The 14,963-nt window shown below is 38.8% G+C and overlaps 1 protein-coding gene across 1 annotated transcript in view; it reads left to right on the top strand.

Moving 5' to 3' along the window:
- NPAT (nuclear protein, coactivator of histone transcription) overlaps positions 1-14,963 on the top strand; it is a 55,506-nt gene that overhangs the window by 15,439 nt on the left and 25,104 nt on the right. The window contains exons 2-7 of the mRNA XM_036087730.2: positions 2,511-2,629; positions 7,343-7,403; positions 8,968-9,040; positions 11,202-11,242; positions 12,069-12,314; positions 13,270-13,351. Of these exons, the coding sequence (XP_035943623.2) occupies positions 2,511-2,629; positions 7,343-7,403; positions 8,968-9,040; positions 11,202-11,242; positions 12,069-12,314; positions 13,270-13,351 (622 nt within the window). The remainder of the gene's footprint in view (positions 1-2,510; positions 2,630-7,342; positions 7,404-8,967; positions 9,041-11,201; positions 11,243-12,068; positions 12,315-13,269; positions 13,352-14,963) is intronic.

The following is a 14,963-nucleotide window of genomic DNA, read 5'->3' on the forward strand; positions in this document are numbered from 1 at the left end:
CTTGATTTCACCTCAGGTTGTGATCTCAGAATCATGAGATTGAGCCCTGCATCAGGCTCTGAGCTAAGTGCAGAGACTGCTAAAGTATCTCTCTCCCTCCCTCCCTCTCTCTCCCTCTCCTTTTTCCCCTCCCCACCATGCTCATGCTTGTTCTTTATTTCTCTCTCAAATCTTTTAAAAATGAAGTAGCTGATACTAAGTTTTAACTGTAGTTAAAAACTCTAAAGTTTTTAAAGTTTTAACTCTTGGCTTCCTTAGGGATGATTTCTATTAACTGCTTTTATTTTGCCTTGTGTTTTTATTTATTTTTTTAAGTTTTTATTAGAGAGCGAGAGCACGAGCAGGGTGAGGGGTATAGGGGGAAGCAGACTCCTCGCTGAGCAGGGAGCCCGATGTGGGTCTCGATCCCAGGACTCCAGGATCATAACCTGAGCCAAAGGCAGATACTTACCCGACTGAGCCACCCGGCGCCCTTATTTTTGCCTTGTATATGAAACATACTTTCTTGTTTCTCTGCATGTCTCATATTTTTTGCTGTAAATTAGACATTTTAAATAATATAACGTGACAGCTCTTGTAATCAAATTCTCCTGCCTCCCTCATGTTTGTTATGGCTCTTTGTTGTTGTTTCAGCAGTTGCTGTGAACTGCCTGAACTAAATCTGTAAAGTCTTTATTCTTTGAGTTTATATTCTATGATTGGACACTGAATTTTTTTTTTTTTTTTTTTTTTTTAAAGCTTGGAGTCCATAAGTCTCCCATTGTTTGTCAAGGGGCTGTGTGTATGTTGGGGCATGCTTGAACATTCAGCTAAGCAGTTGGCAACTCTGCCTTAGCCTGCTTACTCAGAGCCTTACTGGTCAGCCAGAGGTGAGGGCTTAGGGCCTTGTCAGATCTCTTCTGAGTAGGTGCACTGCCCTACACTTGTACATGTCCTTCTAATATCCCAGGAATATATCCTAACTTTTCAGAGCCTGCTATGGACTGCTCATACCCCAGCTTTGTGTGTGTGTGTCTGTATGTTTTGTGTTTTTTTTGTTTAGCTTGTTTGTCCCACTCTTCGTCACTGGTAGCTGTAGTGTTAAGCTATTCCTGCTGATAGTTTTAGGCAAACATCTTAAAGGAGAAGGTTCTTTGCACTGGGTAAATTCTGATTGAATTCAAAGACAAGCCATGCAAGTGGAGGTTTCCAGGTAATTTTTACACAGATCAAAGTATTCTGGGAATGGGAATGAGTCTTTGGAAAAATTCCAGCCCTATCTGACCCCTCCATGGGCTGCTAGGCTGTTTGAAAATCAACAGCCTGGAATCACAGTTAAAACAAGTATACCACTCAGCTGGGGATATGAGCGTGAGAATAGAGCAAGTTAAAATGCCACAATGTTCATTATTACTGACCTTCTTCTATTTTTTTTAAATGCTCCCAAGACTTTGATTATTTTCTGAGTTCTGTAAAAGTTTTTCTCTTTTTAACCATTTGTGCCAGTGTTCTCATTGCTTTTATGGAGGAGAGGATTTTTAGAGGTCCTTACATGGTCAATCCAGCTGAAGCTGCTCAGAATTTAGAAGTTTAAACTGAGTGCTATGGGAAGTGAGTGAAGGGCTTTACACAAGGGAGTAATTTCACCAGATTTGATCCACAAGTCAAGACAAGTGTGATGCCTTACAGATGAAGCACCCTAGTCCTGGAAGATAACGTGATATTTTTTGCCCCAAATTCACAATGCTTATTTTAACCGAACAGAGTAAAAACCTGGTCTCCCAATATCCTATCCAATATTCTTTCAGTATTATACTGCTGTTTTTTGTGGTGGGTTTAGGTAAACGCCAATAATGCTAAGAAACAAAAGAACAAAGATAGGCTGCTAGTCAAGACAAATGAAGCATTCATATGTGTGCAAGTACCAAGGGCTGATAATAAGACTGTTCCGTAAATGTCAGTTAGATGTAAGTGCTGTCGTTGTTGTTGAAATAGTGTTTTGATTCCCAAAGGCATAAATTAAAAAATCAAGGGAGTGCCTTTCTTTGCTTTCCTTCAAAGCAGATCTCTTGTTCATTTTTCTCTTAAAACCGTTAGGCAAATATGTGAAATGTACAAGTAAATAGCAACATGGGGAGAATGTAGTTTTTTGATAATGCAGTAAGTTACTTATATAACTGTCTGCCAGCCTGGTCAGTGTGGAGGTTATGGAGAAGAACATGGATCATTTATTAGTTCTCCTCTTACGTATCATTACTTATAGATTCGCTTGTAAGCATTACTGTGCATTAATTGTACTTGATCAAATACCGTATGTTTTTAGATTAGCTAGAGTTTTTTCCATCAAACAACCATGTATTCTCTGAAGACTGCTTTGTACTGCAGCACAAACTGGTGGTTCTGGGCAAGGCTGCAGAAACCCAGCACATTCCACCTGAGGTTCCATTTGTGATATGAAACTGCATTTCTGTTGCATTTTGGCGAAAGTACCGAAGTTACTGGAATTACCTAACCTTCTGTTTTTCATTTAGGTTACTTACAACAGGAAAACCTCACTTCTACCTGCCAAACTTTTATTTTGGAAAGTTCAAATTTAAAAGAATACGCGGAACATTGTACAGATGAAGGTTTTATTCCAGCCTGCTTACTGGTGAGTGATTTGTTCCTTAAGGGAAATAGTTCCTCATTGACCAACATGAGAGACTATAAACAGCAGTCCTAACATCAGCTCATTAGCAGTTTCAAAATTGGTAGACATTTGATAGTTAGTATTAATGCATGACTGGAAAGACCTAAAGAAGGCCAGCTCTTCTTTTCACACACTTATGCCAAAGCTGGCAACTTTGCTTCTAAGAATCAGTTTCAAAATAACACTCTCGGGGTGCCTGGGTGGTTCATGTGGTTAAGCGTCTACCTTTGGCTCAGGTCATGATCCCAGGGTCCTGGGATCGAGCCCCGCGTCAGGCTCCCTGCTCAGTGGGGAGCCTGCTTCTCCCTCTGCCAATCCCCCCCTCCCCCCAGCTTGTGCTCTCTGGCTCACTCGCTCTGTCAAGTGAATAAAATCTTAAAAAAAAAAAATTATACTCTCATTACTTTTTTTTAATTTTTTATTTATTCATTTGACAGAGCGAGTGAGCGAGCAGGGGGAGCAGCAGAGGGAGAGGGAGAAGCAGGCTCCCCGCTGAGCAGAGAGTCCAATGCGGGGCTCAATCTCAGGACCCTGGGATCATGACCTGAGCCAAAGGCAGATCCCTAACCGATTGAGCCACCCAGAGGCCCTGACACTCTCATTTCTAACTAGTTTCACTACTGCTTGTCTTGGGGCTCACTTGTTTTCTGCCTGCTATGGACTAAATATTTTTGTCCCTCCAGAATTCATAAGTTGAAACCCTAACCACCAATGTGATGGTTTAGTGGTGGGGCCTTTGGGAATTAATTAGGTTTAGATTAGGTCATGAGGTTGGGCCCCTTGGGATCTGATTATTGCCTTTAGAAGAAGTGGAAGAGAGAGATCTTTCTCCTTGAACAGGCACGGAGGGGATGCCATGTGAGCGCACAGCAAGAAGGGAGATGTCTGGAAGCCAGGAATTTGGCCCTCACCAGGAACCAAATTGACCAGCACCTTGATTTGGGACTCACCAGTCTCCAGAATAAGAAATGCCTGTTATTTAAGCCACCTGCTCTGTGGTATCTTATCTCAACCCATTTTTTCCTATGTCTGCTTGCTTAATTTAGACAAATATAAAACAGGTGTTTTGTTATCTTGTCACCTCTTTTTAGAATATCACTAGACCAACAGAGCATCATTTGGAATATAATAGACATAGTTTGGAGCTACATTATTTGACATAGTATTTTTTTTTTTTTTAAAGATTTATGTATTTGAGAGAGAGAGAATGAGAGACAGAGAGCACGAGAGGGAAGAGGGTCAGAGGGCGAAGCAGACCCCCTGCTGAGCAGGGAGCCCGATGTGGGACTCGATCCCGGGACTCCAGGATCATGACCTGAGCCGAAGGCAGTCACTTAACCAACTGAGCCACCCAGGTGCCCGACATAGTATTTTGCTAATTTATTTTGAACATGTCTCAGATTCATTTCAGTTGTCATAGACAACGTGCTTATCTATGGAGGAAACCTGAAAAAACCTCCAAAACTGCTGGAGAATATCAAACATACTGTGTTCATTTAAGATGTCAGTTCTCCCTATTGTGATCTATATATCCATTACAATCAAAATCCCCACAAACATTTTTGTAGATAGCAACAAGCTGAATTCTAAATTTTACGTGGAAAAGCAAAGGAACTATAAAGTAGCCCAAATAATTTTTAAAAAGGATAGGTTGGAAGACTCCCATTACTTGATTGTAAGACTTACTAATAACCTCTAATAATCAGGATTGAGTGGCATTAGAGGAAGGTTAGGGACTTAGATTGGTGGAACAGAATAGAGCCCAATGTAGACACACACACACACAACTGATTTTGACCAAAGTGCAAAAGCAATTCACTGGAGAAAGAGTAATTTTATCAACAAATGGAGATAGAACAATTAGACATCCAGATTCAAAAAAAGATCCTCTACACATACTTCATATAAAGATTAACCCAAGTGGGTAAAAGACCAAAGGTGCAATGTAGAACTGTAAGATTTTTTTTTTTTTTTGAGAAAACTTGTGTAAACGTGGGTTTGGTGATGAGTTTTAGATGTGATACCAAAAGCACTGACAATAAAAGGATAAATTGGTAAATTAAACTTTGTAAAAATTTAAAAATTTTGCTCTACAATAGACTGTTCCAAGAATGACAAGCCACAGGCTGAAAGAAACTATTTACATTATCACATCTGTGGTAAAGAATTTGTACCGAGAATACGTGTTAAAAAACTGTTAATTTTTTTTAAAAAAAACGAAGAAAAAAAATTTTTTTAAAGATTTCACTTATTTATTTGACAGAGAGATAGCGAGAGCAGGAACACAAGCAGGGGGAGTGGGAGAGGGAGAAGCAGACTTCCTGCCGAGCAGGGAGCCCGATGTGGGGCTCAATCCCAGGACTCTGGGATCATGACCTGAGCTGAACGCAGATGCTTAATGACTGAGCCACCCAGGCGCCCCAAAAAACGAAATTCTTAATGGGCAGGAGATCTGAAGATGGCAATAAGCTTATGGAAAAAAAATTCCAAAAGAGAAAAACAAGAAAAAAATGCTCCAAATCATTTGTTACTGGAAAGATGCAAATGAATAAGGAGATACCAATATATACCTATTAGAATGGCTAATGTAAAAAACATTTAAAAACTGTCAGATACTTAGCACTAAGGATGCAAAGCAGTAGGAATTCATTCATTGCTCATTCAACTCAATCATACAACCACTTTGGAAAACAGATTGACAATTGTTTATGAAGTTAAACATACATTGAGCTAAATACATATGAGTTAAACATACATAAAACACGCATGAGACCCAGCACTCATACACCCAGATATTTACCGAAGTGAATTGAAAAACATACTCACCCAAAATCCTGCACACTAATGTTCATATGTGATGGTCAAAAATCAGAAACCACCATGCTGTCCTTCAGCCAGTAAGTGGGTAAACTACGGTATAGCCATAGAATCAAATACTACTAAGCAATAAAAGGCAACACACTGTTGATTCACACAACAGCATGAATGAATCTTAAATAAATTCCCCCGAGTTCCTCTAAATTAGCCATTCTCAACAAATAAGTAAGATGGTATTGTAGATAATTGGAGCCAGGACTCTGGGAGAAAGAAGATACAGATAAGCCTAAGTATGAAATCTGTGGTGTTGAATCGTAGTCGGAGATCCCAGTATGAAGCCATGTTTAATATCTGTAGAAATCTGTACAGATACGGGTGTGTTTGTTCATTTGGATTAGCGTGTCGGTGCGGTTGTGTAGCTTCCTGCTGTGAGGGCCCAGCTGCAGTGGTCCCCCAGTAGCCACATGCACACCTGGCCCCTAGATCCGCTCCCAGGTCTGGAGGTAGGAAGTCTGAGATCAAAGTGCTCCTGATTCAGTTCCTGGTGACGGCTGTCTTCCCAGCTTAATAGATGGCCACTTTCTCCACTGTGTCCTGATGTGAATTTTGGGGGACATGATACCAGTCATTCACAAATTAATGTTAGCTACTAGATATAAGACAAGGTAGAATGACCAAGTTAGTATTAAGCAAATCCCCAAACTTCTCAGGCTTTAGTTAAGACAGAACAAAGTAGAAATCTTTAGGAGAGAAAAGGAAACTGATCACCTGTCCTGTGTTAGACGTTGTCTTAGACATGTTTCATGTATCCTTACTTAATCTTCACAACAAATGACTCTACGAATTAAGAATTAACATGTCCACTTTTACATACGAAAGTAAGCCTTCCAGATTCTTATGACCTCAAACTTGAGGTAATAAAAACCTGCACTTTAGTAGTAGGAGAAACTGGGGCGGGGCGGGGGGGAGGGGAGGAAAACAAGTTTGTGAGAGGATAGAAGTGAAAATAGGAAGGTGCTCGTCCTTGAGAAGGCTCTCTCATGCTCAGTGTCTTTTCACTTTGTTTTTTGGCAGGTTCATATGGCTTTCAGGATAGAAAGGGCAAATTAGGAGTGAGTCCTTACTGTTTTTAAAGAGTTATGTGACTGAGGGCGCCTGGGTGGCTCAGTGGTTAAGCATCTCCCTTCAGCTCAGATCATGATCCCAGGATCTTGGGATCAAGCCCCGCATCGGACTCCCTGCTCAGTGGGGAGTCTGCTTCTCCCTCTTGCACTGCGCCTCCCCCCAGCTCATGCTCTCTGTCTCTCTCTCTCCCTCTCACTTTCTCTTAAATAAATAAATAAAATCTTAAAAAAAAAAAAAAAGTTACGTGACTAGATCCCTACCCCACAGCTGAAAACTGCTTTTCTGCCTTTGGACTATCTTAGCTAATGAAACAGTCACAGTGTCTTATGCAAACAGGCAAGATTCATGACTTGTAGATTTGATGCAACCCTACCTTAAGTGACTCTTCATTTTTGATAACCTGTTCTTACCCTAATCTGTTCTTCATCAAAAAATCCAGATCTTGGGCGCCTGGGTGGCTCAGTTGGTTAAGCGACTGCCTTCGGCTCAGGTCATGATCCTGGAGTCCCTGGATCGAGTCCCACATCAGGCTCCCTGCTCGGCAGGGAGTCTGCTTCTCCCTCTGACCCTCCCCCCTCTCATGTGCTCTCTCTCAAATAAATAAATAAAATCTTTAAAAAAAAAAAAAAAAATCCAGATCTTTTATAACTTTATACAGTGAAATGTTTCATGGTGGGAAATTATTAGTAGTATTGCACAACTTTTATAATGCTTGATCTTTTTTTTTTTCAGTCCTTGTTTGGAAAAAACCTGACAACAATTCTGAATGAGTATGTAGCTATGAAAGCAAAAGGTAAGAATTGAGGGTCAAGGATTCTTTTCTATTTTACACAGGATTTATCTAATAGTTTTAATTGGAAACAATTTTTAAAGACTGTTAATGCCTCCTAAAAGCCAAAAGAAAACTTGTCTCAGTTATGATGAGATATGTTTTACTGGGAGATATCTAATCAGTTTGCATTTATATTGATTAATAAATCAGTGGCAAAAATCTGAAAGCTAGAGAATATAACAAGAAAATAATTTTCTTAAAAAATAAAACTCAAGTCTAAGTGTCTAAACTAATGAACATGTTCTGTGTGTTATAAAATTTCAAGTCAATATTTTAATTTTAAGGTCTTGGTAGTCTAAATCTCGACACAGGAACCAGTCATAAAATTCTGGTTTATATTAACCAGAATATAAAATAATACTTGCCTAAGTTAATATTTTAGGGGGAAAGTTAAAATTGTTTGTTTTATTCTCCAATACTGATTATTTTTGTAATTCACAACATTAACAAAAGAATTACCATAAAATAATAACATTGAAAAAAAGGAAAGATGCTTATTTATTACTTTGGGTATTTGTCTCTAGGCAGCTTTGTGCTGAATGCTTTCCTTTGTTTTACTTCAGTTCTTAAAAAAACCCAGTTACAGGTGTTGATTGTTCAGATAATTTTTAAATATCAGAAAACAGAATTAGAGAAGCCATATAACTTTTTCCAAGATCACAGCACTAGAAAAAAATGTAATAGGCCTAAATATTCTTACAGGAATATTTAGAGTGTGAATAACTTCAGAAACAATATGCTATTGGACTACAAAGGTTTAATCCCATTTTTATGTTGGGTAGCTTTCTCTGGTTTGAGTTTTTTTATAAGTATATAGTAAAGATTTTAAATATCCTAGAAGTTTCCCATCACTGTGGGCTTTTAGAGCATATTCTAAAAAAAAAAAATTAATCCGTCCTCAGGAATTTTACCTGTAACTTAAGTATAGTAACTGGTGGGGCTTTTATTAAGGGGTTGCTGAGTGATCGCAGTGATTTGGACATAAAAACATTGGTTGTAGAAAAATAATTTCCATAGTCACAGGAGTTTGTGTAACCTTTATGATATTTATTATAAATCAGATTATTTTAATTAACATTCAAATGTAATATGATGTCAAATAGAAAGGATTTAAAATAGCTTGCCCTTTTGAGGGACACCTGACTGGCTCAGTCGGTGGAGCATGTGACTCTTGATCTTAGGTTGTAAGTTCGAACCCCATGTTGGATGTAGAGATTACTTAAATCTTTAAAAAAAAAAAGTCTTTTTTTAATGCAGAGAAGATAAAAAATTGATCTGTAAAAGCTTCAGAGGCTTTACAAATTCCCATTTCCACTCATATTGCATCTGATACTCAATGGCTTAAGAAAAGAAGGCAGTCTCGTTTATAGCTTTGTAGGTCATTTTACAAAATAGGCTTATTTCTTAGTTTGTGACATATGTCAGCAGCTTAGAGGAAAGTTTGTTTTCCTTGTTCACTTTGTGTCTAAAGTGATGAATTTTCTTTGACTGTATTTATTAAGAAACTTTTCCTTTTATGCTCTAGAAACATCAAATGATGTCCCAGCAATTATGTCATCTCTATGGAAGAAGTTAGACCATACACTTTCTCAGATCAGGTAATAAAAAGCCTGTATAGTAAGTTTATCAGAACATGCGTGATCATTTTGGAATGCAAACACATGTAGGAAGCTGTTCAGTTTTAAATCTTCTTAAGACCCACACAGTGCATTTCTGTGATACTGATCTAATTTTAAATTTACTCTAGAGATTATTGATGTTCATTTGTTTTTTATTGGAATAATTTGACATAAAATGCATACTTCAGTAAAATGTTTAGAAATAAGGAAATTGAGATTTATAGATATTTAATAACATTCCCATGTTCCCATAGCAAGTTAGAGGCAGATCTCTGGCTAGAATACAAATCTAATGCCAGTCTTGTGTGAATTCCCTTACATAGTTGCATCTTGGTTACTCATGCAAAGAATTGATGTGTTGAATTCATGCCTCATTGGTTCTTGCCCTATAAAGAAACAAACTTGAATAATAATGCTACTTCTGGGATCTTCTAATTTTAGAATTTCCTCATGGTAGCAGTGTCTGCCTTTTACCTAGGTCATGTCATGGCCTTGGATGCCAGCCCTTATTGGTATCAGTTATAACATCTCTTATTTAACTTTAGAATCTAGTATGAAAACTGAGTTTTTTACCCTTTCTCCTAGAGCTACAGGTGAATACCCAACATAAATTCAACAGGGTCTTGGGGTCCCTGAGTGGCTCAGTCGGTTGAGCATCCAACTCTTGGTTTTGGCTCAGGTCATGATCTCATGGTTGTGAGACTGAGCCCCATGTGGGGCTCTGCGCTCAACAGGGAATCTGCTTGGAATTCTCCTTCCCTCTGCCCTTCTGCTCCTGCTCCCTTTCTCTGTCTCTGTAAAATAAATAAATCTGTAAAAAAAAAAAAAAAACACCTCAGCAGGGGCTCCATTCCTTCCTCAGTTTAAACCCTGAAGTGGCTCCAAATGCTTTCTATCTAACTTTGTACCACATCTCATTTGACAGTCTTACCTTTTTTCCCCCATTTCAACTCATTTCCTCTCTTTCAAATAATCTTTCAAAAACATTCACAATTTGGGGCACCTGTGACTCAGTCAGTTAAGCATCCAGCTCTTGATTTCTGCTCAGGTTCTGATCTCAGGGTCTTGGGATTGAGCCCTGCATCAGCCTCCCGCCTCAGCAGGGAGTCTATTTGAGATTCTCTCCCTCTGCCTCTCCCCCTGCTCACACGGTGTCTCTCTCTAAATAAATAAATTCTAAAAATCTTTTTTTAAAAAAGACATTCACAATTTAACACCTATAAATATTTATGTTACTGAGATGTCTTATTAACAAGGTACTACATAAAAATAAAAGGCTCTTAGCCAGGTATTCTCCAGGGTGGTTTGTGTGTTATTAACAATGCTTATTCAGGGACCCGTGGGTGGCTCAGTTGGTTAAGCGTATGCCTTTGGCTCAGGTCATGATCTCAGGGTCCTGGGATCGAGCCCCCACGTCAGACTCTTTCTGCTCAGTGGGAAGTCTGCTGCTCCCTCTCACTCTCCCTTTCTCTTTCCCCCCTCTCTCTTTCTCTCTCAAATAAATAATCTTTTAAAAAAATGCTTAATCAGTTTAGTAAGTTTTGTTGCTCTTGTTGGTAGAGACTTATTTAACAGATTTCCCAGGAAGATAGCAGTATCCATGATTGGGTAACCATAATAAAAGGAGAATCACCTTATATTGTGAATTATATGTTTACTTTTTTCTCTTGTTAGAGGCTGGATAAAATAGTTTATAGTCATAAATTTGATAAAATCAGGATGTCCTTTGAAGTTAACTTTGGGATTCTGGAGTATTTATGGAGTCCTTTGCGAAATCAGAATCTCTCTGGGAAGGTATCTCTAGTGGTAAGGGTAATTATGCACAACTTTCTTAAATATATAGACTTCCTAAAGTCAAGTCAAATTCTTGATGGGATGTCAGAGTTCTGTAATGCATACTGCACTGGATAGAAGCTTGATGATTAAAATCATATGTGCATGAGTGTGCTTACCTGCTACTCTTCTAAAGCAAGTAAGATTTGGTCACCCCCTCAAAAAAAATGTGCTTGTCTTTTTTGTCTGAGAGAGATCTATTGCCTTTTAATTCAGTTTACTTCAGGTCTGACTGTTAATAAATTAGAATGTATCTTGGCCAAAGCAGAAATTTTTTCATGTCTAACTATTTTGTTTTATTTTTTAGGAGCATGCAAAGTTCCCCAGGCTTTGTTGCTAATCAGAGAGGTTGGTATTCAACTTTAAACTATAAATAATGTTCAGAATTACTTCATACTCATACTATCAGATGAACATTTTCATTAACAGTACATTTGTGCTAAGTATTTATTTTGTTTAAACTACTGCTCTTCTAAGTACAGTTATTATAATAGGAAATATTTTCATTTATTGTAGAAATAAACATTTGAAATACTCCCTATTTTTTCTCAGTGGCTCTCATGTATTCACATCTTTTTAATTCTCACTTCAAAGGTTTGTAGAGGTATTATCAGTATGAATTGTTACAGAAGAAATATACTCGTAGATTTATGCAGTTTGTGTGTACAGATGACCCTTGAACCACACTGCTTTGAACTGTATGGGTCCACTTATTCACAGATTTTTTTCTAAATACAGTACAGGAGTGTAAATGTATTTTCGTTTCCTGTGGCTTTCTTAATAACATTTTGTTTTCTCTAGGTTGCTTTATTGTAAGAATACAGTATAACATACAAAATATGTGTTAATCAACTATTGGTTATTGGCACAGCTTCTAGTCAACATTAGGCTATTAGTTAGGTTTTTGGGGAGTCCTAAGTTATAGTTGGATTTTCACCTGTACAGAGGGTCGGTGCTCCTAACCCCTGTGCTGTATAAGGGTCAGCTGTACTCACTTCAGTTTGTTTCATAGGGAATTACCACATAATTTCAACATAAATTTAGTTGATACTTTCAAGGGCTCTTTTTTAATCTGTAGATTTCACATGTTAAATAGTAGGACATGTATCATGTAGACTTGTTAAAATTGCCAGAGTACTCCAACAGTTTACTTTTAAATGCTCATGTGTTTCAGTCCGAACAAGAAGTGGAATTGCAGAAATCAAACGACAGAGAAGGCTTGCCGCTCAAGCAGCGCCCGTCAGTTCAGACTTGCTGACTTTAGCGTATCTTTCAGGACAGTGTACTCCTCCTCCTCCTCCTCCTCCCCCTCCTCCCCCAGCAGCTACACAGGTTATGAGGCCGGCTGGCCAGATTTCAGCTCCTTTGAGATCAAATTTTATAGTGGTCAGCCATTCACAGCCACAAGACGCTGCTGCCGGTAAGTTTAAATTTTCTTCTCTGAAATTTTGTACCTGTATAAATAGATGATACGCTGCACTTTTATACGCGTTTTATAAAATTACACCAAAAAAAAAAGACGAGAGGCTGGAAGTAGAATACACTTTGGGTAGGTTTGCCTTAAAGTAAACATATTACTACACTTATGAGACATTTTAATCTAGGATTATTTCTATTCTAACTGAAGGATAGAAAAGACTCTTGTTATATTTGATTTTAAAAGTAATACACATTACATTTGACCATCTCCTTATCTTTGTTCATGACAGTCTGTTCTACAGTGAGGAATGTTCTTCCAGTACACCTCCATTTCTGCATGTTACGAATCCTTCATATTTCTGTGAATCTGAGAGCTAGGCATAAACTTAAGAGACCATCTGGTATATCTTCTTGTATACTTGAAACTATTGAAAACGCATGATAGTAAGGGGCAAAAACTAGTTAATAACAGAGTTGGAATAAAAATTCAGGTCTCAGCTATCTCACTTCTTAGACCAATCTTCTTTCTCTTCTGTGCAGCTAAAATTTATCACCATCCGTTACATCCTCCCTCATTTCCATCTTTTCTCCAGGCTCGTTTACACCGCTGGGTAAAAACGCTTAGTATTAAAAAAAAAAAAAAAAAAAAGAAAAGAAAAAACGGTATACACACTCTATAGTGTACACTTAATTTATATTTCCTACACTTCCTCTGTTCTGCCATGTTTTTGGTTGAGACTCTACTATACTTAATACTGTATTATAAAGCCTTAAATTGTAGTATATATTACTCATCTTAATGTATTTTACAGTGCCTTGCAAATAGTAAAGCATTCAGTGTATGCTGAGTTTAATATAAAATAATAATCATTATGTAATGCTACTTATTCCATTAATTCAAGCTTAGAAAACTATTCCATGTCCTTGACATGATGCTTTGTTTTCTTTATATACAGCTGGAGAGGCTTTAAATATCATTCCTGGTCCTCAGGAAAAGAAAACTCAGACCACAGTAATGTCTCCTGCTAGACGCAAAAGGTAAATGCTTTTTGAACAGACAAGTTTCCAGTAACCACTAAAATTAAAGAATTACACCACCATGTTTATATTATGAATAAAATAACAAGAATGGATTCGGTTCCTGGGACTATTTATTATTATACCCCTTCTAAAATGCTTTTTTTCTCACATTCACATTACTACACTTTAAATCTGTAGTAGTACATAAAAATATGTCTTAAAATTGGTGGTATCAAGAGGACAAAAGATGGCGGAGGAAAAGGAGACCCTGTTCCAACCGATCCTCTGAATTGAGCTGGATATCTACCAGACCGCTCTGAACACCCATGAAATCAGCCTGAGATGTAAGAAGACCTATCTGGATCTCTACAAACAGAATATCGCAGGCGGTTAGTTTCAAGGTATGAAGTGGGGAGCCGTGATTCCACAGGCACGTATCAGAAGATAAACTGGAAGGGGGAGGTAGCCATCAGGATCCTGCACTGCCAGTGGGTGAAAGCCTCTCGCACTGGGGATGGGGCACAGATTCACAGACCAGTAGCAGTGGGGAAAAGACTTTAGGGCAGCCCCCTGAACTGAAACCTGAAGCGGCAGGGCCGCACATGTGAACTGGGTGCAGCTGGTGGTTTTAGAAGCACAAAGGGCAGAGATGTGCCCCAACCTAGAACCAAGGACTGGGAGTGCTGCTGAGGGGCACACAACCCAGGACACCGCAGTTTATAGCAGCACAGACAGAAACGGAGATAGTGTGGCCTGGAGAACTCACTGAAGAACAGACTGCGATCTCTGTTCTGAGGCAGAGGGTTGGAAATGGTCACTGCTGCTCTGACTCTTGAGAAGAGACGCGTAAAGCTGCCAGAGAACAAAAGCCCCAAAAACTGGTTTTCACTGAGCCCATCCCCTGCCATAGGGGGCAGGGCAACTCTGCCCAGTGTTGCCTGAGTAACAGCGCGGCAGGCCTCTCCCCCAGAAGACAGGCTGGGAGAACAAGAGGCTGACAACCCTAAGGTCCCTACAAAACAGGTGCATCTTGCTTGGGTTGTGGTCAATAATTTGGACTCTACATTCCCTCAACCACCCCTCAACAGAATGACTAGGAGGAGGAACCCCCAAAATAGGAAAGAATCAGAGACTGTGACTTCTGCCACAGATTTACAAATGGATACAGATATAATCAAGATGTCGGAAATGGACTTCACGGTAACAGTTATGAAGATGATAGCTAGAATGGAGAAATCGATTAATGGGAACATAGAGTCTCTAAGGGCAGAAATAAAAGCTAAACTGGCAGAACTTAAAAATGCTATCAATGATATCCAATCTAATCTAGGTACTCTTAACAGCTAGGGTAAGTGAGGCAGAAGAACGAATTAGTGATCTAGAAAACAAATTGATAGAAAAGAAGGAAAAAGAGGAGGCCTGGGAAAAACAGCTAAAAATCCATGGAAACAGAATTAGAGAAATAAGTGACTCCATGAAACGTTCCAATGTCAGAATTGTTGGGATCCCTGAGGGGGTGGAGAGAGAGAGGACGAGAAGATATAGCTGAGCAAATTATAGCTGAGAACTTCCCTAATCTGGGGAATGAAACAAACATTCATGTTCTAGAGGCAGAGAGGACCCCTCCCAA

Source organism: Halichoerus grypus, chromosome 11, assembly GCF_964656455.1.
Source record: "Halichoerus grypus chromosome 11, mHalGry1.hap1.1, whole genome shotgun sequence".
Lineage (NCBI taxonomy): Eukaryota > Metazoa > Chordata > Mammalia > Carnivora > Phocidae > Halichoerus > Halichoerus grypus.